Source organism: Ammospiza nelsoni, chromosome 24 (assembly GCF_027579445.1).
Source record: "Ammospiza nelsoni isolate bAmmNel1 chromosome 24, bAmmNel1.pri, whole genome shotgun sequence".
Taxonomy (NCBI): domain Eukaryota; kingdom Metazoa; phylum Chordata; class Aves; order Passeriformes; family Passerellidae; genus Ammospiza; species Ammospiza nelsoni.
The window spans coordinates 1,327,883-1,349,763 of NC_080656.1; the positions used below are offsets into that span (position 1 = coordinate 1,327,883).

Sequence of the window (21,881 nt, forward strand, 5' to 3'; positions counted from 1 at the left end):
CCAGGACAGGAGGTGCTGTGGGGTCAGGTGGCTCTGCTCTGACCCTCCCCACATCCATTTCCAGCAGTTACTGGGTGAAACCCCACACAGGGACTCACTGGGGCTCTGATGGAACAAAAAGTGAGTGGCCGAGGGGAGCTTGGAGGAGTCACTGACCCTGAGTGGAAACTGGGCTGAAAAATGGCTTTGCTCCCATCCCCCTGCTCAGCCCATCCTATTTTTGCCCTCTCTGCCATTTATTTTCCCTCTGCAATCAGCTGCAAATGGCTTTGGCGTGCAGAGGAGTTCTGTGCATTTGAAGGTCAAAATCCCTGAAGTTTGTAAATCCAAGTCCTTTAAAAAGATCAGATGTGTGGAAATAGTTTATACATGCCGGGCCTGGTGGGAGCAGAGCGGGAATTTGGCTGGGAGATGAACTTGGTGATCTTGGCCTCTTTGCTCCTGGTTTTCTCTCAGGCTCACATGCCCCTGGTTGGGGGGTCTGGGCAGGTCCCCCTTGGCACAGAACCCATCCAGGGCAATGTCAGAGTGTTTTATCCTCCTGTCTCTCTCAGTCCCATCCCCAGGGATGTCAGAGAGCTGAAGGGGCCTGGTTTGGAGAAGCCACGGAGCCTCCAGATCCCTCTTTGCCTTGGAAAGCTGCAGCCAGATAAAAGCTGTCCCCATGAGAGGCAAATCCTGCATCTCTGCTCTGCAGATGCTGCAGACATAACTCAACAGGGTGACTGCAACTCCTGGCACAGTTTAAAAATCAACCCAGAGCTCCCTGCCCGCTGTCCCAGGAGGGAAATCAAAGGCGGCTCTGTCAGCACGGGACGAGGACACGGCATCCCCACAGCTGGGTGCACGTGGCAGCCGTGTCAGGGGCTTTGATGGGCTCATAAAAACCTCCAGAAATCCCAGTCTGGCCCCTGCTGCTGAGCTTGCTTTTGGGATTAAAGCCCTGGCATTCCTAAACTGGGTTTAGGTGGAACAGCTGGGCCTGGTGCTGGCTCCCGCCCCAGCCCCTGCACACAGCCCTGAGCTCTGTGGGCAGCGTGAAAGGAGAGGTTTTATTGGTGCAAGGTTTGATTAAAATCTTGCAAACAGGTTTCAGATGGCACTGAAAGCTGATACCGGGGCAGCAAAGCGGGGCTTGTTGCTTTTGTTCCTGAAATTCTGCTCAACTCTGACCTTTAGGCAGCCCAGACTGGAGGTGAAGGGCTGGAGGACATTGCCAGGGCTGGGTTTGCCTCCACAGGCAGCAGCAATGTTCCTGGAGTTATAGGATTATTATAGGACATTCCAGGTTGGCAGGGATTCACAGGGATCACTGAGTCCGAGTCCTGGCCCTGCACAGAGCTGGGTGAAGCCCACCATGCTTCCTGCACATAAACCACCCAGTTCTAAAATAAATACTGAATTATTTAAATCAATTCAGTACCCTCAGAGCAGCAGAAGCAGAATTTAGGGTAGAAACTGTCCATCCACCCCATCTTTCTCAAGCCACCAGCCAAGCCTTGTCCTCAAACACATCTGCAGAGTTTCACACACACGTTTGGTTTCCCTGGGTGAGTTTTCCCCAGCTCTGGGACACTGCTGAGCCAACCAAGGCTTCTGCAGGCTCAGGGCTTTGGGGCTGCTCTGTCCTCAGAAGAAATTCAAACAAGTGGCTGCGACCTTGCAGGAAAAAGCAGATGATGTTTTAGTCCTAAATCTGCTGAGAAAAACAGATTTTGCAGAAGCCTTGAAATGCACATTTGGGTTGATTTGGGTGTTTAAATAGCAACCATCCTCTGGCTTGTTTTTTTTTTATTTGGGAACAGATTGTTTGCTTCCCTGTGACCTCTCCCTGGGAATCACTTTTAAGTCTCCCCTGTTTTGACAGGTTGTTTGTGCAGAGCTCAGCATTCACCTTCCTAAACCAAAATCTTATCCTCCCGCTACTGAAAAATTGATTTGCTGGGTTTGTGCAAAGCCAGCCCGTGGATCCTGCACGACCAAACAGCAGGATCAGGGATGGGCCCTTGCTGTTGCAGAGACAAAAATACCATTTTTCACCCTGCTCTCGGTGCCTGGCCTGAGGAGCTCACCTCCACACAGGTTTTCATGGTGATTCAGTGTTAAATTGGGGTTAGAACCGTTTTCTCAGCCTGGCTCTGAGTCATTTTCCCAGGGCAGGCAGGAGCTGCTGTTGAGGCAGCAGAGGGAGCAGATTCCTGGGTGGTCCCTGTGGCCACGGAGCAGGGAGAGCAGAGCATTCAAGTGTAACTTGAGGATGAAGGGAAAGGGGCACCGAGCCACTTTCTCCCAGTGTTATCTCAGGCAGCAGATGGGGAACAGAGATAGCGATGGTGGCTGCTCATTTTCCGTGCCCTCTCCAGCCAAATCCAGTAAATAATGAAGTGTAATTTGCCAAATAGCCTTTGGATGTGGGATTTGCTTTCAAAGGTCCTGATCCTGCCACTGTGGAGGCAATCCTGCATTGTGTGTTGGGCTGAGGGCAGGAATTGTGTCCTGAGAGACTCCATGCCAGGAATTTCACTGCTCCCACCTGAGCCAAGAGTCTGCAATCATTTCTTGAGAGCCTTGGGGACTTGGATGGAGGATGTGCAAAGGGAAGGGGGAATTTTTGTGTTGGGGCTGAGAGGTGGAAGGTGCAGAAGTGGGGACAGAGAAGTTGCTCTGTGTGGCTTGGCAGTGGAATTGTGTTGGGAGCATCCAGCGGATGATCTGGGATTACTTTCAGCATTGTTACCCTCACCCTGTGCTACAGAGGTGCATGTGCAGGTTTATCCATGGAAAAACCAGGATTGTTTAGGTTGGAAAAGCCTTCCAAGATCATGAGGTCCAACCACTCCCCAGCACTGCCATGTGATCACCAACCCATGTCCCCAAGAGCCACATCCACAGGTTTTTTAAACATTTCCAGGGGTGATGACTGCACCACTGCCCTGGAATTCTGTTGACCCAACCCCCAGATTCCCACTTGGAACAAAACCCAGTGTTGGGTTGTTTGGCCTTCAAATGATGCCCATGAGTTTGGCTGGAGAGGACTTGAGTGGAGCAGGAGTTCCAGACTGGGCAGCTGGGCTGGCTCTTCCCAGTGGCTGCAGCACTGCTTCCATCCCTGACTCTGTGTTTTATCAGGAAAACACCAACACTGCCTGCAACAGGCCCTCAGCAGGTCTAAAAGTTTATTAAATCAGGAATTTAACAAACTTGGAGCGATGGAAAACTGGTGGTTGAGTTTCCACAAGACTCAGAATTTTTGATTTTCAATGTTGGCGTCCAGATATTCATGAGAACACCAAAGACTTTCTTTGCCCATGGTGTCATTTTTCCACTGAGTTTTCATGGAAAATTTCCACTAGGCTGCAGAGCTAAACCAACCTCAGGTGGAAGATTTTCATTTCTGCTGACCAAGGGCAGTTTTTGGGGTGGTGGTTGTTCAAGACTTTCCTTCTCCATCAAAGATGTTTTTCAGGAACACCGAAAGTACGGGGAAAAGAGCCAAACCTCTATTCAGATATTTTGCCTCAAATGGTTGCTTTTATTGTGAGACTCTTTGGCTACAAAGCTTCATCTCCTTCCAAATAAATTAGAAAAAGGGATTTAAAAAAGGAAAGGAAGAGGTTTGGTCCTTGTCAGGACTGACTCCAGGCCTGGCTCTCGGCTTGGCCCCGCTGTCCCATGGGATGGCAGCGTTGGCCATGACTCACCCTGACTCCTGCTATGGATGTGCCTGACGTAACTCTGGACTAATGTGGGATTTTCCAGCTCTTTGTTTCCCTTCCCCCCTCAAATGGGTATTCTGCCACTCCTCCATCCTGTCTCAGCCTGCTGTCAGCTCGCTTTTTCATGGACTCCTAGAATCATGGAATGGTTTGGGATGGAAGGGACCTTAAAGCCCATCCCATCCCACCTCCTGCCTTGGGCAGAGACACCTTCCACTATCCCAGGTTGTTCCAACCTGGCCTTGGACCCTTCCAGGGAAGGGACAGCCACAGCTTCTCTGTTCCAGGGCCTTCCCACCCCCACAGGGAAGAATTTCCTAGAATAAAGAATTTTATAAGATTCTTTAATTTTCTCTTTGCTTTTCTTTGCACTGGGATGACAGACTGGTAATTCAGGGATGCTTTTCTCCCTCTTTCTTGCTCACCCTGGTGTGGGACTCTGCCTTCCTTGGTGCCTGGAGCTGCTGAACCATTTCCCAAGCTCCAGACACACCTGGAATGCTGAAGCCCAGCAGGCTGATATCTGGAAAGGCCTTGATGTCATCATCCAATAGCACATTCCAGAAGTGTAGGTACACCATGTACACCTGGCTGGCATTCCCTGACGTCTTTCCCAGCCCCATGTCCTCATGGCTGTGTTTTTCTCCTGCCTCTTTCAGACATGGAATGTGCAGATGTGCCTTTATTAACGCCCAGTAGCAAAGAAATGATGTCCCAGGCACTGAAAGCCACGTTCAGCGGCTTTGCCAAGGAGCAGCAACGGCTGGGAATTCCCAAAGGTAAGACTTGGCTTCCCATGAACAACCACAGTACCCACAGGGGTTGTGTCCTCCTTCCAGGCTGCCCAGAATTCCCTGTCTGCCATCTCCCCTGCTGGTTTTCCTCAGGTGGTGTTGCCTTTCAAATACCACCTGAAGCTTCTTGGAAAAATGTGGACAAGTCTTCTCCACTAAATAGAGAAGCAGATGAACTCTTTGACAGAGGCTGGTGGGAGAAACCAAGAAAATTGGAGAAATGGGTGGGAGGAGGGGGTCAAAGAAGTGATGGGACTTTTAGAAGTCCCAAACAAATCCAAAGCTTGTTCCTTGGATGAAACGTGTCCACATTAAGGCTGATCCAGACTGGGCATGGTGTTCCTCACACCTTGGTGCCAGTGGGCTGCCAGGGGTGAGGCTGTGGCAGTGCAGGGCAGCCACAGCACTGTCTGTGTCCTGCTGTCCTGGGAGCACTGCCTGAGGGTGCTCACGGCTGGATCCCTCTGCAGACCCGCAGCAGTGGACGGAGACGCACGTGCGGGACTGGGTGATGTGGGCAGTGAACGAGTTCAGCCTGAAGGAGGTGGATTTCCAGAAGTTCTGCATGAATGGAGCTGCCCTCTGTGCCCTGGGCAAGGAGTGCTTCCTGGAGCTGGCGCCTGACTTTGTGGGAGACATCCTTTGGGAACATCTGGAGATCCTGCAGAAAGGTCAGTCCTGGGGTGAACAATTCACAGCATCCCTGCCAGCCGGGTTCTGGGGCTTTCCACAGACCAGGAGGTGTTCACCTTGAGCTTTAATCCCAGGAAAAACATCTTCCAAAGCCCAGCTTTTCAGCAGGATTCCAAATGGGCATCCCAACGGCAGCGGGCAAGGCGAATCCTGGCAGCGCCTCAAAGAGGCAGAGTGTTTGTGCCAGCTGCTTGGCAGGGATCCTCAGTGGGCAGGGACACTGTGACTGCATGGAATCCATGGTGGGATTTTCCAAAGCATTTTTCCTCAGCCTGTTCAGCTCCTGTTGTGAATTTTACTATTTCCTCCACTGGAACTGGGTACAGGAATACAGCCAAAATCCTGCCCAATTTCCCAGTGGCGATTGGAAGCTGCTTTGCTTTGTTCCCTGTCCCAAAAAAGGGTGTTCCATGTCCCTAAAACCAGCATTTCTGGGAGGAGAAGCCATTTGTGCCATTCCCTGCATGACAGCATCCAAGGGCATTAACTTTCAGTGACTGGGGACACACACTTTGATTTAGGGTGTTGATTTTCCATGTCTGGATGCCCAGGAGCACTGGGATGGGTTCTGAGGAGCAGGTGAGGAGCTGAGCACCTCAACCTGAGCCACAAGCAGGAGCTGCAGCACACCTGGGCTCTTTTTCCAGCTCTCTTCTCTGCAGAGCTCTGCTTTCCTGGAACGTCCCCTGTGCTGTCCCACTGACCCTGGTGGCAGGAAGGGGAGGGGGAGCACAGTTATTCCTTCCAGGAAACCATTGACAAATGGATGTTAATTGCCCATTACTAATTTTACTGCTACCTGTGGTTTGCAGAAGGTAAACATGGCCCTTCCTGGGCTCTGGGCAGGCCTGGCTGTTTTCCTGCTCTTGGGCTCTAAATCTGCTCTGTCCCTTTTGTTTTGCATATTTTTCATGGAGTGCTTGGATCAACACTGAGCAGTTTAACCAAACAAAGCCAAACCTTGTGTCAGCCCAATTTCTCCTTGCATTGAGCCATTGCTTGCACCTTCCCACAGCCCTTCTTCTCTGCTGTCCCTGCCCATGGTTGGGAGGTCTTCAAGGTCCTTTCCAACCCAACCCTCCTAGGATTCTGTAATTCTGTGATTTTTTGGGGCTGTGCCCATTGGAGAGGGTGGGATGTGCTGGAGGTGCTGATTGAGGCACCAGGGCTGGGTTTGCACCTCCTTCCTGCAGATTCCCCACACAGAGATGGACTTGATGCTGTACATTTATGGCAGAGGGGAATCATAACTTCAGACAGCACTGACACACATGGGTATTCAGACATTGAATTGGCAGGGGAACCATAGTTTCAGACAGCACTGACACACGTGGCTATTCAGATACTGGTGGTACAAAGGCCTGGGACAGAGAGGAGTTTTTTTAAAGAAGCTAAAAAATCTTTGTGCCTGCTGCAACTCTTCTTCTGAAAGGCTGAAAGTGAATAAAGCTGAATTTCTGTGTCTTCACACTGTTGGTGTTGCCCCAGGAACCCAGAAATCTCCATTGCCTGTTTGGTTTCACTGGTGACTTTGTCACTCTGGCACAAGCAGGGCCCTTGCTCCTCTGGTGGGCTCTGAGCACATTTCCAGTGAGGTATTTGTGGGAGACAAAGAGCTCCCAAAAAATAACCAGACTCCCCCCAGGACTGGTTTCTGTTCCCTGTAGGTGCTGGGGCTCATTCCAGCCCTGACCAGAGCTGGGCTAGAGCTGTACAGACAGAACAGAGCTGTCCCTGTCCCTGTCCCTGTCCCTGTCCCTGTCCCTGTCCCTGTCCCTGTCCCTGTCCCTGTCCCTGTCCATGTCTCTGCCCACACAGGAGGAGCTGGGGCTCTCCCTCTGCACCTGGATGTGGCATGGGAAGAGATCCAGGAGTCTCCAGGCTCAGCCAGGGCTCCAGCTTGTCTCTCCATCCTCCCCACCATCATCACTGGGGGTGTTGGTGCTGGGAGTGGTTGTTAACCCCGAAATGCCTGGCTTTACCTGTTCTGCTGGCCCGGGGTTGTGCTGGGACAGGCTGTGACCCCGCTGTCCCCTGTGAGCACTGCCTGACTCACCTACCACAGCCTGCTCAGGCTTTAAAAACAGCACATGGGTGCCTTTTCCCTGCATGGATTTGGGTATTTTCAGGCTCACTTTTCCATAATTCTTCCTAAAATAACCTCCTCAGTTACCAGCAGTCAGCAGTGCCCTGCACTTGACTCTGAGCTCAGCCGAAGGTTCTCCCCTGCTCTGTGGTCACCCCCTGCCCCTTGGCAGACACTGTGGAGAGAGGAACAGAGCATTTCTCATTAGCCCTCTGTGTTTGCACAACCCCTCCTTTTGTTAGGGAATATTTTCCAGCCTGCAGTCCCCAGGGGAGAGGGCCAAATTTAGGCTCCTCACAGGGAACGTGCGTTATCTGTGCTCGCCTCTCCAGAGCCGGGGCAGAACAAATCCAGCCCAGAGCTGCCCTTGCTTTGGTTAAAGGAAAGAAAATTCCCATCCCAATGTCCCTGCTCAGCATGCCACGCTGGAATGAGTCAGGTGTTCATGGAAAAACTGCCCAGAGTAGGGGCAGGGTGGCTTTTACATGGGAAAGCAAATCCAGCACAGCCCAGGAGGAGCGAAGTGCTTGGAAAAAGCCACAGGAAGCAGGGAATCTATGCTTTGACATGCTCCATGCTCTGTCCCAGTGAGTTATGCCTATGGAAAGCTGAAATTTGGCATTTTGACCATATATACATGGAGGAGTCTGTGTCAGGAGTGGGACAAAGCCGTTTGGGACATGGAATATTCTGCCAGCATCAGGTGCTGCACAGGCTGGGAATGCACATGGATTTGGGGTTGGAGGAGCTGGCTTTGGGATGGGTCACTCACTCCCTCATACACACCTACTGCTGGTCTAAAAATAAGGCTCTTCCAGGAAAACAACTGTCCTTGTGGGGGGAGTTTTTCCAGGAGCTCACACATGGAAGTGTGCTCAGCAACCCCCAGGAGAAGGAGAGGTGACAAAGCCTGAGGCAAGCAAGGAAATGCTGCAGCTGGGAGCTCAGAGCCTCCTGGGGCCCTGGCTGAGGGCGTTGTTGCTGTTTGGGTTGGGCTGGTTTTGTTTAAGCTCAGCAGGAATTCCCAAAGGGCCCCACGTGCCCCAGGTTCCTGTGGGATTTCAGCTCTGGATCCATTTCTGTTGCTCAGAACGTCCCAGTTTGACCTGGGGGGGAGATTTTGGGAAGTTCAGGGCTCTGTGTGTCACAGCAAGTGTTGCACAGCTCCGTGTGCCTTCCACTGGTGACATTTCCTTCCTTTCCTCTTTGCAGAGGAGGCGAAACCGTACCCAGCCAACGGAGTGAACACCACGTACCCCGAGTCCCGCTACACCTCAGACTACTTCATTAGTAAGTCTCAATTAGCAGTGTCAATTATCACCAGCACCATGCCTGGAGGCACCTTTGAGCAGAGGTTTGTCCTCACCACAACAGGACTGCACCCTGCAAAGGGGATCTTGTGTTTCCAAGGGTTTAGGGGTGGTTTGGAAGCCTCCTGGACTTTTTGGTGGCTGCCTTGTGTGCCAACATCTGATTTCTTCAAGCACTGTTTGTTTGAAGCTGTAACTCAGCAGATTTTAAAAGCAGCCTCAGCACACCTGAGTATTGGGAATTGTAAAAAGTCTGTTAAAAAAGGGAGAGAATGGGGGAAAGGCTGAACTCTGGATTGCCAGGGAGGAGCCTAGCAAGGAAAGGGATGAGTCTCCACCTGCACTCCTGCACTTCCCATTGCCATTGCTTTGGAGATGTTCTTCAAGGGCATTGGAAATCTGGGAGATATTTCATGAGCCAGCAAAAAGCCCAACTGACCTGAGGAGGAGAGATTTGGATGAGGTGTGAGGGAGAAATCCTTCACTGTGAGGGTGGGGAGGCCCTGGTACAGGGTGCCCAGAGATGTTGTGGACTCTCCATCCCTGGAATTGTCCCAGGCCAGGCTGGACAAGGCTTGGAGCAACCTGGGACAGTGGGAGGTGTCCCTGCCACGGCAGGGGTGGAATGGGATAAGCTTTAAGCTCCCTTCTAATCCAAAACCTTCTGGGATTCTGGGATTCAATGATTCTGTGGATTGGGATTCCAGGCTCTGGCATGAGTCCTTCCTGTGCAAGGACTCACCTTTCCCAATCAGCAATGAAACATTTTTACCCTGTTACTCCTTTGCTGAGACTCCACTCCCCAGGATTTTCCAGCTTTTTCCTTGTGGCACCTGCGTTGGCAGGAGTTTGGTGCAAAGCACATTGAGGACAGTCTGGGGATTCTGTGGATTGGGATTCCAGGCTCTGGCATGGGGAGGAGTGTCTGCACAAGGGATTAAAATCCACTCCCCAGAATTTTCCAGCTTTTTCCTTCTGGCAGCTGTCCTGGCAGGAGTTTGGTGCAAAGCACATTAAGGATGGTCTGGAGTGTCTAATTTTGCCAAATTGCCACATTTTCAGACCCCATGTCTGTAGCTTCTGGAGCCCTTACCCAAAGCATTATGAGAGGGGGTGTGGGATGCTCTGGGGCACAAAGCAGTGCCCAGGGGAGGGGTGTGGGTTGTCTGGGGCCCTCACCCCAAGCAGTGACCAATCGAGATGCTGTGGGTTGTCTGGAGCCCAAAGCAGTGCCCAAGGGAGGGGGTGTGGGATGTCTGGAGCCCTCACCCAAAGCACTGAGGGGGTTTGGGATGCTCTGAGCCCTCATCCCAAGCAGGGAGGGGCTGTGGGATGCTCTGGGGCCCAAAGCAGTGCCCAAAGTGGGGGGTGGGATGCTCTGAGCCCTCACCCCAAGCAGGGAGGGGCTGTGGGATGCTCTGGGGCCCAAAGCAGTGCCCAAGGGAGGGCTGTGGGATGCTCTGTGCCCTCAGGGCTGCTTTGGGCGGGCTCTGACCCTGCTGTGTCCCCAGGTTATGGCATCGAGCACGCGCAGTGCGTGCCCCCCTCTGAGTTCTCAGAGCCCAGCTTCATCACCGAGTCCTACCAGACCCTGCACCCCATCAGCTCGGAGGAGCTGCTGTCCCTCAAGTACGAGAGCGAGTACCCCTCGGTGCTGCTGCGCGAGCCCGCCCAGGACCCGCTGCACAACGACTTCTTCTCCATCAAGCAGGAGGTGGTGACCCCAGACAACATGTGCATGGGCCGTGCCAGCCGAGGTAAGGCTGGGATCAAACTGGGAAATCAACTTGGAGAGGGTTTTCAGGGCTTTACAGAAGGTTTACACAGGATGTGTTTGTAGGGAAACCGGGAGATGAGAAATGCTGAGTTAAAAATGCTGTGGAACAGGACTGATATTGTTGAGAGAGAAACTGTGATGTAGTAACTTCTTTGAGCCAGGTCTAATAAGTTCTTAGAGGTCTATATCACACCCAAGATAGCTCAGCTACCTTTGGAGGCATAAAAATCAGCAGGATGGCTTCTGTTGTGGTGTTGGAAACAAAAAGGTTTAATAAAAGGCAAAATAACAAACAGAGGAAAACCAAGTCAGGTGCTAGATGTTCTTGCTCCTGGTAAAACACCTCCCAAAAGCCATTAGTTTCTTTGTTCACTCCTTTTTCTAGTTAATTGCCCAGGAAGAACTTTTTGGCTCCTGTCCAATTGGCCATCCTTGAGTTTGAGGTGAAGTCCCCATGGCCTCACCTAATCCAGGAGAGAAACTTCTGGGCTTCTTTCCTTTTGGAGGGGACAAAGGATGGTTTTGTCACTCTGTCAACAAAGGGCACACTCCTATAAAATGGAGCTAGAAAAAGAGTTTTAAAGGATAGATTGTAAATAAGACTAGATACTTTGGAGCAATAGAACAATGAAAGTTCTAGAAAAGGGGATTGTGTGACAGGGGCTGGCTTGGGTTCCTGCTGTTCTCACCTCCCTCCCCAGGGAATGGCCCTGGGAGCACCGAGGGAGCTGAGCAGTGCTGACACAGCCCTCTCCAGCACTGCTGGCTTCCCTGGTGGCTCTGAGCCCTCCCTGCCCTTCTCCCTCCCCAGGGAAACCTCGAGGAAGGTCTTTCTTTCCTCTCCTCTGCTGCCTGTTTTACATCCTCTGCAGAAAGGGCACGTTTCTGGTGCTCTGCTTTGGATGTCCAAACTGAGAGAAATAGAACTGAGCTTTCATGTTATCAGGGAGGACAAACTGCTGGGTGCTGGTAGAAATCCCATTTTTAGGAGCCCAGGCAAAGCCCCACAAATTCTTTACAAGTGGGGATTGCTGTTGAAGGCTCTGAAGGTTTTGCACTCTGTGATCCAAACTCTTTGTCCATTATGTCCAGGATTTGATGGCTGCTTGTTTGAAATACTCTGCTGCAGCCAATTCCTGAGCTTGGTTAGGAGGTGCAGGTGTCAGGGGCTGGGGCAGCAGCAGAGCCAAGGACCCCCAAATGCTGCCCCCCAAAGAGTTACAGGGACGTGATTGCTGTTTGAGGTGGTGGGATTTGAACACCTGAACGCTTTGGAGGATCTGAGCCCAAACTCCCTCCCAGTTAATGCTGTGAGGCTGGGAACATGTGGGGCCCACGTGTCTGATTGCTTTGTGATCACATCAGTGATGCCAGGCTGGGGATGGGGCTCTGCCTCCTTCAAAGCAAAAAGCTGAATCCATGGAGCTCAAAGCCCCTCACAAGTGGGATCATTATCTCCAGATTCCAGGTAGGGAACCTGGGGCACAGGGAAGAGCTGTGACCTGCCTGCCATCCCCTAAAATGGAATCCAGGTGTCCTCAGCCCCAGAACTCATTAGAGGGACGTGGTGCTGTGAGCCAGGTTTGATGTGCAGCAGTTAAACCCCTTTATCCAGAGAGCTGAGGATGAGCTGCCCTCCCAGCAAGGCCAGAGCTGCTTTCCAGGCACGTGCAGCTCATTTGAAGTTCCTCACTCTTTTCCAGGCTGGAAGAGCCAATTACAGGGAACTTGTTATTTGTGCCTCTCCTTCTGAGAGAGGTGACTCGAGCCAGAAGGGCAGCAGGGTTTTAATTTTGGGGAAACTTCTCTTTTCGGAGTTGTTTTTCTGCCTGAATTTCAGCAATGTCTTTGCCTTTTCTTGACCTTTTCTTTCACACAGGTGATTTCATCATTCTCACAGTGCAATGGTTCAGGAAGGCTTTTGCAACTGAACCTCGAGCTGTTCTCAAACCTAAAAATGGTTTTGGGGGAGGGAACAGAGAGCCCTGGCTGCTGCTGTTAGCAAAGACTTGAACAGTGGTTGCAAGAGGCTGTGCTCACACCAGTGCTGCATTTCAGCCATGGAAGGGCCTTTGGGGGACACAAATACTCCCAGGGCTGGGGGAAAGCCTTAATATAAAGCAGAGCCCAGTTAATTTATATTTATGTCCCTCTTTACCCTGCACTGTCTTACAAGGTTAGTCTGACACAAAGTCAAGCCCTTCAGCATCACCTCAGGGTGAAGGTTTTCCAGACACTGTGGGGCCTTTTCCAGGCCTTCTGTGGGGCCTTTAGGAGGAAGTTTTGGGGTCCCATGGGGGTTGTTTCTCTCTGCTCTGTCAGTGAGGGCGGCTGGTTGAGAAGTGGAGCTGCCAAACTCATTTAAGCTGGTCCTGAGTAAGTGCAGGGCGTGATTGTTCCAGCTAGGTGGAATTTAGGTGAATTTTCAATGGATTGACACAAATCACATCTCTGTCAGGTTTTAGTTCCTTTTCTAAATGAGCCTGTGCTGCAGGACTGCTCAGGGAATTGGTTATGGCAATTAATGTACACACACAGAGCAGCGTTGTGTTCTCCTTAGCAGGATTCAGAGAAGGATTGAAGCGTGAAAATCCTCAAAAAACAAAAAGCAAATAGAAAAGAGTTTGGAACAGGGCTGTCCCAGCAGAGTGAAGCCAATGGATCCCAGTTCCCAGTGACTCCAGGCCAGCAATCAGGGCAGGCCCTGCAGTAGTTGAGTCTTTTCACAGCAAGTGCTCTTCAAACTACAACACAACAAATATTTGGGGGCATGTGCCAGCGCCCTTCCACGTTCCCTGTCCGCTGGGATTTGCTCTCTGGGCCCAGGCTGTGGGTAGCTCTGCCAGTGGAAATTTCTCCAGGAGCTCTTGCACAATCCCAGCAGCTGTTTTTAGCTGGGTTTGGGAAATTAGTGAACTTGAATGATCCTGTTAGCTTGTCAGGGAAGATGTTGAGCAATCAGTAGAGTGGGGAGATCAGAGGCTGCAATTTCAGTTTGTTCTTTGGGGCCTTTTTCAGCTCTGTTTCAGTACAGGGCTGGCTCTGGGGGGTGTAAATCAGCACTGCTGAGGATCTGGCCTCTCATGTTCTGGCTTTGACTAAAAATACCCCAGAGAGCGACTTTGACACAAACCAGCTGTGCTCACCTTACCAGAGCTGGAAAAAGCTGTTGGAGCTCTCAGCCATTGGCTCTGCTCCTGCAGCAAACCTGCTGCTGGCTGGGGATTTGGGGCTGGCTGGAACAGATGGCAGCAAAAGGCTGCTGTGTAATCTGGGGAGAAACATCCAAATTCCAGAAGCTGGGTGTGCCTGAGCAGTGTTTGAATTGGGCTGGCAGATGTGGGGATTTATTGGAGACCTCCAATATCCCTCAGCAGCAAAAGAATCACAGAAATCAGAGAATCATGGAAAGGTTTGACTTGGGAGGGACCTTAAAGTTGGTTCTACCCCTGCCATGGCAGGGACACCTTCCACTGTCCCAGACTGCTCCCAGCCCTGTCCCTGGCCTTGGGCACTGCCAGGGATCCAGGGGCAGCCACAGCTGCTCTGGGCACCCTGTGCCAGGGCCTCAGCACCCTCTGAATGAAGAGGCCCTGGAGTGCCCATGTTTAGGCTCCTGAGCTCAGCCTTGAGTATCTAAAGTGAATTTTATCTCTGAAATTGGAGTGAGGGAAATTTTGGAAGTGAGGGACCATTTCCAGCCAGCCCCAGGACCCAGTCTTGGGTAGAGAGGCCAGATTTGGGTTTTCCCCTGTCTCTCTCTGCCTGAAGTTTTCCAGGGCTCAGCCCTGCTCTGGATGGCAAAGGTGAAAATATTGCAGCTCTGGGCTGTGCTCACTTTGGAGAAGGGATGGAAAGGAACAGCATCAGTTGCTCTGTGCCTGCATAGTGCACAGATGAAGCACTCTGTGCTGGCCAGGTGAGGTACCCTATACTGGCCCTATACTGGCCAGGTGAAGCACTCTGTGCTGGCCAGGTGAAGCACTCTGTGCTGCCAGGTGAGGTACCCTATACTGGCCAGGTGAAGCACCCTATACTGGCCAGGTGAAGCACTCTGTGCTGCCAGGTGAGGTACCCTATACTGACCAGGTGAAGCACTCTGTGCTGGCCAGGTGAGGTACCCTATACTGGCCAGGTGAAGCACTCTGTGCTGCCAGGTGAGGTACCCTATACTGGCCAGGCCTGTCTCACCTGCTGTGCCTCCCCCAGGTAAGCTGGGGGGCCAGGACTCCTTCGAGAGCATAGAGAGCTACGACAGCTGTGACCGCCTGACGCAGTCCTGGAGCAGCCAGTCCTCCTTCCAGAGCCTGCAGCGCGTCCCCTCCTACGACAGCTTCGACTCTGAGGACTACCCTGCCACCCTGCCCAGCCACAAGCCCAAGGGCACCTTCAAGGACTATGTGCGGGACCGGGCCGACATGAACAAGGACAAGCCTGTCATCCCTGCTGCTGCCCTGGCTGGCTACACAGGTAGGGCAGGGACCCCCGTGTGCCCCCAGCCCCTGGGGCAGCACCTCCCTGTGCCCAGGGGCACGGTCTTGGGGCACTCTGGGCTGCCCCAGCTCGGGGTGGCTGGTGCAGGGAGGGTTTTGGGGTGTCTGCATCTCTTTCCCATCCATCCCACAGCTCATGGGGGATGTGGCACCTGGCTGGGCACAGGGCACTCAATGCCCTGTTCTCCCTTTGCCCCTGGCTGGCTGTGGAGGAGCTGGGGCTGGTTTGGTCCCTGAACAGAGCCTGCAGCCCTGTGCTGGTGACTGGTGGGCTCTTGGGTGTGCTTTCCCCCTGGGGCAGGAGCAGGCTCAGCTGCAGCTCCAGCACTGCTCTGTGTGTGGGGATGGTTCCTCTCCCTCTGGCACAGAGGCTCTGCTGTACCTTGGTGTGAGGCAGGGATGGGGCACTGCCAGAGCCATCCCAAACATTTTCCATTCCCTGGGCTGGGAGAGATGAGAAGGTGATAGGCCATGGAAACTCTGGCTCTTTATGACAGCCCTTCAGCAATCTGGCATCTCCAAGGAGAGGAACTTGGTGGGATGGGACTTCCAGCTAAAGCTGAGCTCATCCTTTCCAGCCCTTGTGTCCCATGGCTTTTCCCTGTGCTCTGAGGAAAGCTCTGGGGCAGCCTCCTGCCAGTTCCCCTGGCTCTGCACCTTCAGATGTGTCCTGGCCCAGCTGGGAGCAGCTGGTGGAAAGAGTTGGTGGTGATAAAGATCGTGGCCAGGTTCAGAGCAGCTCCTGGGTGCGGCTGTCCCCGCGTGCCTCCCACGCGCGGGGCTGACACCGAGCCTGGGGGTGGGAGAGCTGCAGGGGAGGAAAGGTGGGCAGATCATTTTAGGAGTGTAAAAAAGGAAGTGGTTTGTTGCTATAGCTTTAGTTAGAAAGAGAGCTCAGCCCTGCCTGCTGAATGAGACTCTACCAAATATGAGAGTGTTCTGCATTCCTGAATGGGATGGGGAGGGAGAGCAGGAACTGTGCCCTGGGGCTCGTTCTCTGCTGTGCCATGGAAATCCATGATCCTGAGAAAAGAGACCACTGAGCACAAATTGCTCTTTTCATTCCTATTTTTACTCCTATTTTCTCCTGGCAATGCCTTTCCCTGTGGCACCTGGAGGTGCTTTGGGGATGAGTTTGAACAGCTGGGGAAACCGAGGCACTGAGGTGCTGGCAAAATCAGGAACATTCTTTTCCAAGCTGGATATTTCCCTCCACGTTTGCTGTTGCTCATGGAACAGAGTGCAGAAGAGCCACCCCTGGAGAGAGGCGAGGAGCTGAAGTCAGTGGCTGGGCCCTGTGTTTTTCCAAGGAATTTTAGCACCCCAAAGGCTGTCCTTGGAGCTGTGCCTTCAGGAAGGGGAGACTTGGGTTCATGCAATGCCAGAGCACAATTCCAAACACTTTCCTCTGTGTAGCATTTTCCCTCACCTCATTTCCAACCCCTCTTGGAGCTGGGAAGAGAATCCCTTGGCCCAGGCACTTTGGTAGAATCAATAAGTGGGAAGGCCTGATTTCTTTATTTATTTTTGCATTGCTTCACTTGACAGGCTTTAAATGTGGGGAGGAAAATCTGGAATCACTGGGAAATGCTCGAGCTGGAGCTGTTTGCCTGCTCCAAAGGCTGCTGAGCAATATTCAGGCAGGGCTCAGGCCAGCAGAGCCAGCTTTTGCCATTGGGAAAGGGCCCTGGATGGGTGATCCTGGCAGGCAGTGACTCCAGAGATGCCCTCTGAGCCATTTTAAAGCTCCCAGACCTTCAGCTCTGGGTTTTCCAAGCAAAGGGAGCCACAGCTGGGTCACTGTGAGAGCAGAGCCTGGGGAGAGCGGGTACAACATGCTGGGTTTCAAACTGAAGGAGAAATGGGCACTCCCCACTCTCTGGGTCTGTCAGTGAGGAAAACCCTGCTCAGGCTGCCCTGAGAGGGGCTGGAGGTCTGGCCTGGGCCAGCTGAGCCCAGAGTGGGGACTCAGGGAGAGCTCATAGTTGGGACTGAGGCAGAGCTCAGGGTGGGGATTTGAGCAGGGCTCAGAGTGGGGACTCAGGCAGGGCTCAGAGTGGGGATTTAGGAGGAGCTGAGTGGGGACTTGGGCAGAGCTCAGGGTGGTGACTGAGGCAGGGCTCAGGTCTCTTTGTGCATTGCTATGCTTTACTCTTACTTTACTCAGGGGAGGAAGTGCTGTCTGGCAGCCAGAGCAGAGGAACTCAGAGTCTGCTGAGGAGGTGGAACCTCCCAAAGAGCAGAGCAGGGCTCTGCCAGCCCAGGAGCCCCAACACTGAGACCCTGGGGTTCCATTTCCCCCTGGGGACACACCCAGCCCCTGCCCCAGCTACAGCCCCAGCCCCCTGCTCGTGCTGGCCCTGCAGGATGAGGAGCACATCACATCCCTCATCCCCAGAGCTCTCTGTCCTGGCTTTAAGGACCCAACACTTGTTCAGGCTGTGTTGGCAGGCTGTTTCTGTGTGCCCAGGGAGGTGGCCCCAGCAGATCTCTGATGCTATCTGCCCCAGAGGCGCCTGTGGGGTGAGAAGGTGCATTTTGACGGAAGCTCTGTTGCGTTTGATGTGTTCTTCACCCAGCTCTGAGCGGCCTTTCAGAGCTGCCTTATCTGCCCCCACATCTTGACCTATTTTAACAAGTTGCCATGGTTGCTCATGGAGAGGTTGATGCAATTTTCTTATCTTTTTTTCGGAGGAGAAATGTAATTGCTCAGGAGTTGGTGAACTTCAGTTTCCATTGCTGCAGGGAGGGCCAGCCCTGGACACCTGGGTTTGGAGCTTGGACAGCTTGGATTTTACCTGAGGGCACAGCTGGGGCTGGACCAGGGCAGGGCAGGCTGAGATCAGGGAAAGGTTCTGCCCCCAGAGGGTGCTGGCACTGCCCAGGCTGCCCAGGGATGGGCACGGCCCCGAGGCTGCCAGAGCTCCAGGAGGGTTTGGGCAGCGCTGCCAGGGATGGACAGGGTGGGATTGTTTGGGGTCTGGGCAGGGACAGGGGTGGACTGGATGGTGCTGGTGGTCTCTCCCAGCTCAGGAGGTTCTCTGATTCTGAGATTCTACATTAAGCCAGATTTTATTTTCTTTGCCATGACACAGAGTGCAACAATGAAATCCAGGCAAGGGGTGGCCTGGGATGTGTTCACTGCTAAACCTCACTCTGGCTCAGCTGAGCTCAGTCTGAGTTCTGTGGTTCAGCAGCAGAGCCAAGTTTGGTGTGAGTGGGCAGAGATCAGTGTCTGAGCCCAGCTGGGCAAAAGTGAGCTCAGCTCTGCCTCCACATGCCTGGGGCTGTGCCACAGCTGGATCCTGCAGCCTCTGGTGATTCCCATGGCCACCAGCATCCTGCAGGAGCCCTGCACCAGGTGGATAAGCTCAGCTGCGTCTTTGTGCCCTGGGCTGGTGTTTGCAGCCCGTGCTGCTGCTCCCTGCAGGGCCACAGGAGGCTCAGACCTTGCTGCTTCACTGTGGCCATTCAGCACTGAGCTGGGTTTGGGTTCCCTCGAGCAGCTGTGTGGTTTGGCAGCCAAGCTGAGGGGTTTGTTTGCTCTGTGGTGGGCAGGACTGACACCCGGGGCTTTCCATGCACGGTGTCAGTGCGGCCGCGGCCCAGAACTGCTGCTCCACATCACTGAGCACCCAGCAGGGCCATCCCTCGTGTTCCAGAGGGGAGGGGAGAGGGATGGGCGAGCTGAGCTGAGTGCACAGCAAGCCCTGAACCCACAGATGCAGGCTGGGGTTGTATGGCTGCTGCTCCTGTCCTCTGCTCTGGGCTGGTCAGGGAGGGGCTGATCCTTTAAAGCCAGTCCCAGCACTCCAAGAGTTAATGCCCCTCCAGCTGCTGTCACCCATGCCCTGAGTGTCCCTCTCAGAGCATCCCTGTGGTCCTGCTGGGCAGTGGGAATTGAGGAGCCCTGCAGGAGCTGCCTCCCTCGCAGATGTTGTCCCAGCCCAGCTCTCTGCTGAGCTGGACAGCTGGACCTGCCCAGGCCAGGCCTTGCTGAGCCTGGCTGGCAGCACCCACAGGGCTGTGCCCAGCTGTGCCCCAGCCCTGCAGAGTGTGAGCTGCTGTGAGCAGGGCCTGAGCCTCCCCGGCTTGTTGGTGAGCGATGTTATCTGTGCCAGCACTGAGAGCACAGCTGCTGTTTTGCAAGAAAGCCGAGGTGGTGCCAGGAAAGTGGGTCCCTTCCAGGCCAGCTCAGGTGCTTCTGCCCCTCCCCTGTGCTGTGCTGCTGCTCTGCAGCCTCCACAGGCGAGATCCCCCCTGTGCTGTGACCACAGCACCCAATGCTCTACCAGCAGCTGCCTCCCTGTCCCCTCTCCTGCCTCACTCCAGTGCCCTGCCTGTCCCTGCCTCCCCTTCCGCAGCCTGTGCTGCAGCACTCCTGGGCTCCAGCTCCTTCCCTGCCCGCCCTGCTGGGGCACAGAGTCCATGTGGGCACAGCAGGGCACAGGGGCTCGGGAATGCAGGCACCCCCTCCTGTGCCCAGCAGCACAACAGCTCCTCTGGCCCTGCTGGGGTGCAGGGGATGGGGTCACCCTGCTCCTCCTGGCTCCTGTCCTTCATGTCCTGCCCCTCCTGCCTCCTGTCCTTCATGTCCTGCTCCTCCTGCCTCCTGTCCTTCATGTCCTGCTCCTCCTGGCTCTTGTCCTTCATGTCCTGCTCCTCCTGCCTCCTGTCCTTCATGTCCTGCTCCTCCTGCCTCCTGTCCTTCATGTCCTGCTCCTCCTGGCTCTTGTCCTTCATGTCCTGCTCCTCTTGGTTCATGTCCTTCATGTCCTGCCCTCACAGGTGCCCTCAGGGTGACCACCCAGCACTCCTGTCCCCTCCTGCCTCAGGCAGGGCCCGATGGGCTCTGTGCCCTTGTGGCCTCCCCAGGGTGGGGACTGCAGGGTGGCACCAGGGCGGTTCAGTGGCTCCTGCCCCAGCTGCCAGCCATGCAAATGAGAGCAGACCCAGCCCCACGCGCTGCTGCCCAAGCGTGGCACAGCTCAGGGGTGCTGGGGGCAGCAGCTCTGCCTGGGTCTCCTGCAGACACCCAGTGCCCAGGACACTGTCAGGGGCATGTGGAGCTCACAAAGCCCCTGGAGCTCTGCCAGGTGCCCCTGGAGTCAGCCTTGAGTTCAGGGACAGGGTGGGACTCTTGGGGCTGTCCCATGCAGGGCCAGGAGCTGGGGTTGATCTGTGTGGTCTCTTCCCACTCGTGACATTCTATGAGATCAGTCCTCTCAACGCCCCATTCTGAGAGCAGAGGGGCTGCACAGGGGAGCAGCTCTGGCCTGGACAGCCCTGGCTGCTCTCCTGCCTGCAGTCATGGCCATGCTGCTCCCTAAGGAAGGAGGAAGGGCTTCCTGGGTCCTCTCCTGCTTTTTCACAGCTGTTCTTTGGAGATGCTCCATCCAAGCTCCACCAGTGCAGTGACTGCTGCCTGCACCAGCCTGGGCAGGAGCTGTGGGAGCTGCTCTGACAAGGGAGTGATAGGGACCAGCTTTCTGGGGTATTTGGGGACCATGGTGCCATCCAGGGGGTGGGCAGGCTGGCAGGTGATGGGGCAGGGGCTGTTTTGGAGCCGTTGCCAGGGCTGCTTGTTTTGTGGGGCTGGAACCACAAACCGCAGAGCGCCAGGCAAAGGTGCCTCGCTGGGGGTTGGTAGGTGGGTTTTTTTTGTCTTCTTGTCTTGTTTGAACCAAGGGAAACAAAACAGAGGCCGTTGGGAGGGGTGGGTGTGTAAAACCGTGCCGAGAGAGATGGCAGGGCTGGGGTTGTGCCCTCCCTGTCTGCCCCAGCCGGGCGGTGCCACCATCAGTGTGCCACTGGAACGGCCCCACCTGGGACAGTCTGGTGTCCCCGTGGCTGGGAAGGAGGTGGGGACCTGTCTTGCCATGGAGGGTGGCTCAGGGATGGTGTGGCACCAAAGCCTTGGCTCTGGGACACCCCCAGGGCCTGGTGCTGAGGAAGCCCCACTCGGGCAGCGTTTCCCAGTTCCCACAGTCCCACTGACACCCAGCCCAGGGAATATTTTCCCCCTGATGCCGCAGAATTCCTGTGGTGTGACAGTGCTGCTGTTCAGTGCCACCAAGGCCAGACAGGGCCCCCATTGTGGGTGCTATTTTTAGCAGCCTCGAGGGTGCAGGAGGTCGTGGTGGGGTGGGAGGACACCCCCACCCCTCTGAGTCCTCCCCTTGTCTTTTGTGGAGCAGGGGCTGCCCCCAGCCCCCAGCCAGAGCTGGGTCTGCTCTGGGAAGCCCCTGGACGTGTGTGGAGGGAGCAGTGCCATAAAAGCTGCCTTGTGCCCATCCACTCATGCTTGGAGCTGCACCCCAATCCAGACTGTGGGAGCAGGGCGTTGTTTTGGGATAACCAAGGCAGCAGATCCTGGGGTGACAGGCACCCACTGGCCTTGGGACAGCCTGGTTGTGTGGAGTGATCCCAGTCCATGGGATCCCATGGAGTGATCCCAACCTGGCATCCTGATGGGGATTTCCAGCCCTGGCTGGGGTGAGGGGAAGGGTTGGAGCACAAGAGATGGAAAATGGGCACTGCTCCCAGCTCCTGTGGATGAGGAGGTTTGGGTGCAGGGACAAGCCTGGAGCTTGCCGTGTGACATTGAGGGGAGTGCCATTGCTGCATGAGCCACCTTGAGACCCTATGGGAAGATATTCCCTGCTCCTGCTGGCTGCAGAGTGGCTCATTTGTGGAGCCCCCCTCCCAGCACTAATTACAGCTGCAGCAGGCGATGCCCTGACCTCCAGCTCTGCTCCCTGCTCTGTCTCCTCCCTGCCAGGGCTGACTGGGGCACAGGCCTGGGCATGTGCTGGGTTTGGCTCCTGCCACCTCGCTGCCATCTCGAGCAGTGCCACATCTGCCAGGCTCCACTGCCTCCCCCTCGGGCAGGGAGGGGGTGTTTGCAGGCCTGGGACATGCCTGGAGCCCGGCACAAACACATTCCTCACATAATTGCCTGTCCAGGAGAGGAATCTGGGGCTTTACGCGTGTCCTGCAGGCAGCTCAGAAT

The 21,881-nt window shown here is 54.5% G+C and overlaps 1 protein-coding gene across 2 annotated transcripts in view; it reads left to right on the forward strand.

Annotated features, from left to right (window-relative positions):
- Window positions 1-21,881, forward strand: part of ETS1 (ETS proto-oncogene 1, transcription factor) — an 82,755-nt gene that overhangs the window by 52,621 nt on the left and 8,253 nt on the right. For both annotated transcript variants that reach the window (XM_059488180.1, XM_059488181.1), the window contains 5 exons: window positions 4,376-4,495; window positions 4,981-5,181; window positions 8,502-8,579; window positions 10,111-10,356; window positions 14,586-14,846. In XM_059488180.1, coding sequence (XP_059344163.1) covers window positions 4,376-4,495; window positions 4,981-5,181; window positions 8,502-8,579; window positions 10,111-10,356; window positions 14,586-14,846 — 906 coding nt within the window. The remainder of the gene's footprint in view (window positions 1-4,375; window positions 4,496-4,980; window positions 5,182-8,501; window positions 8,580-10,110; window positions 10,357-14,585; window positions 14,847-21,881) is intronic.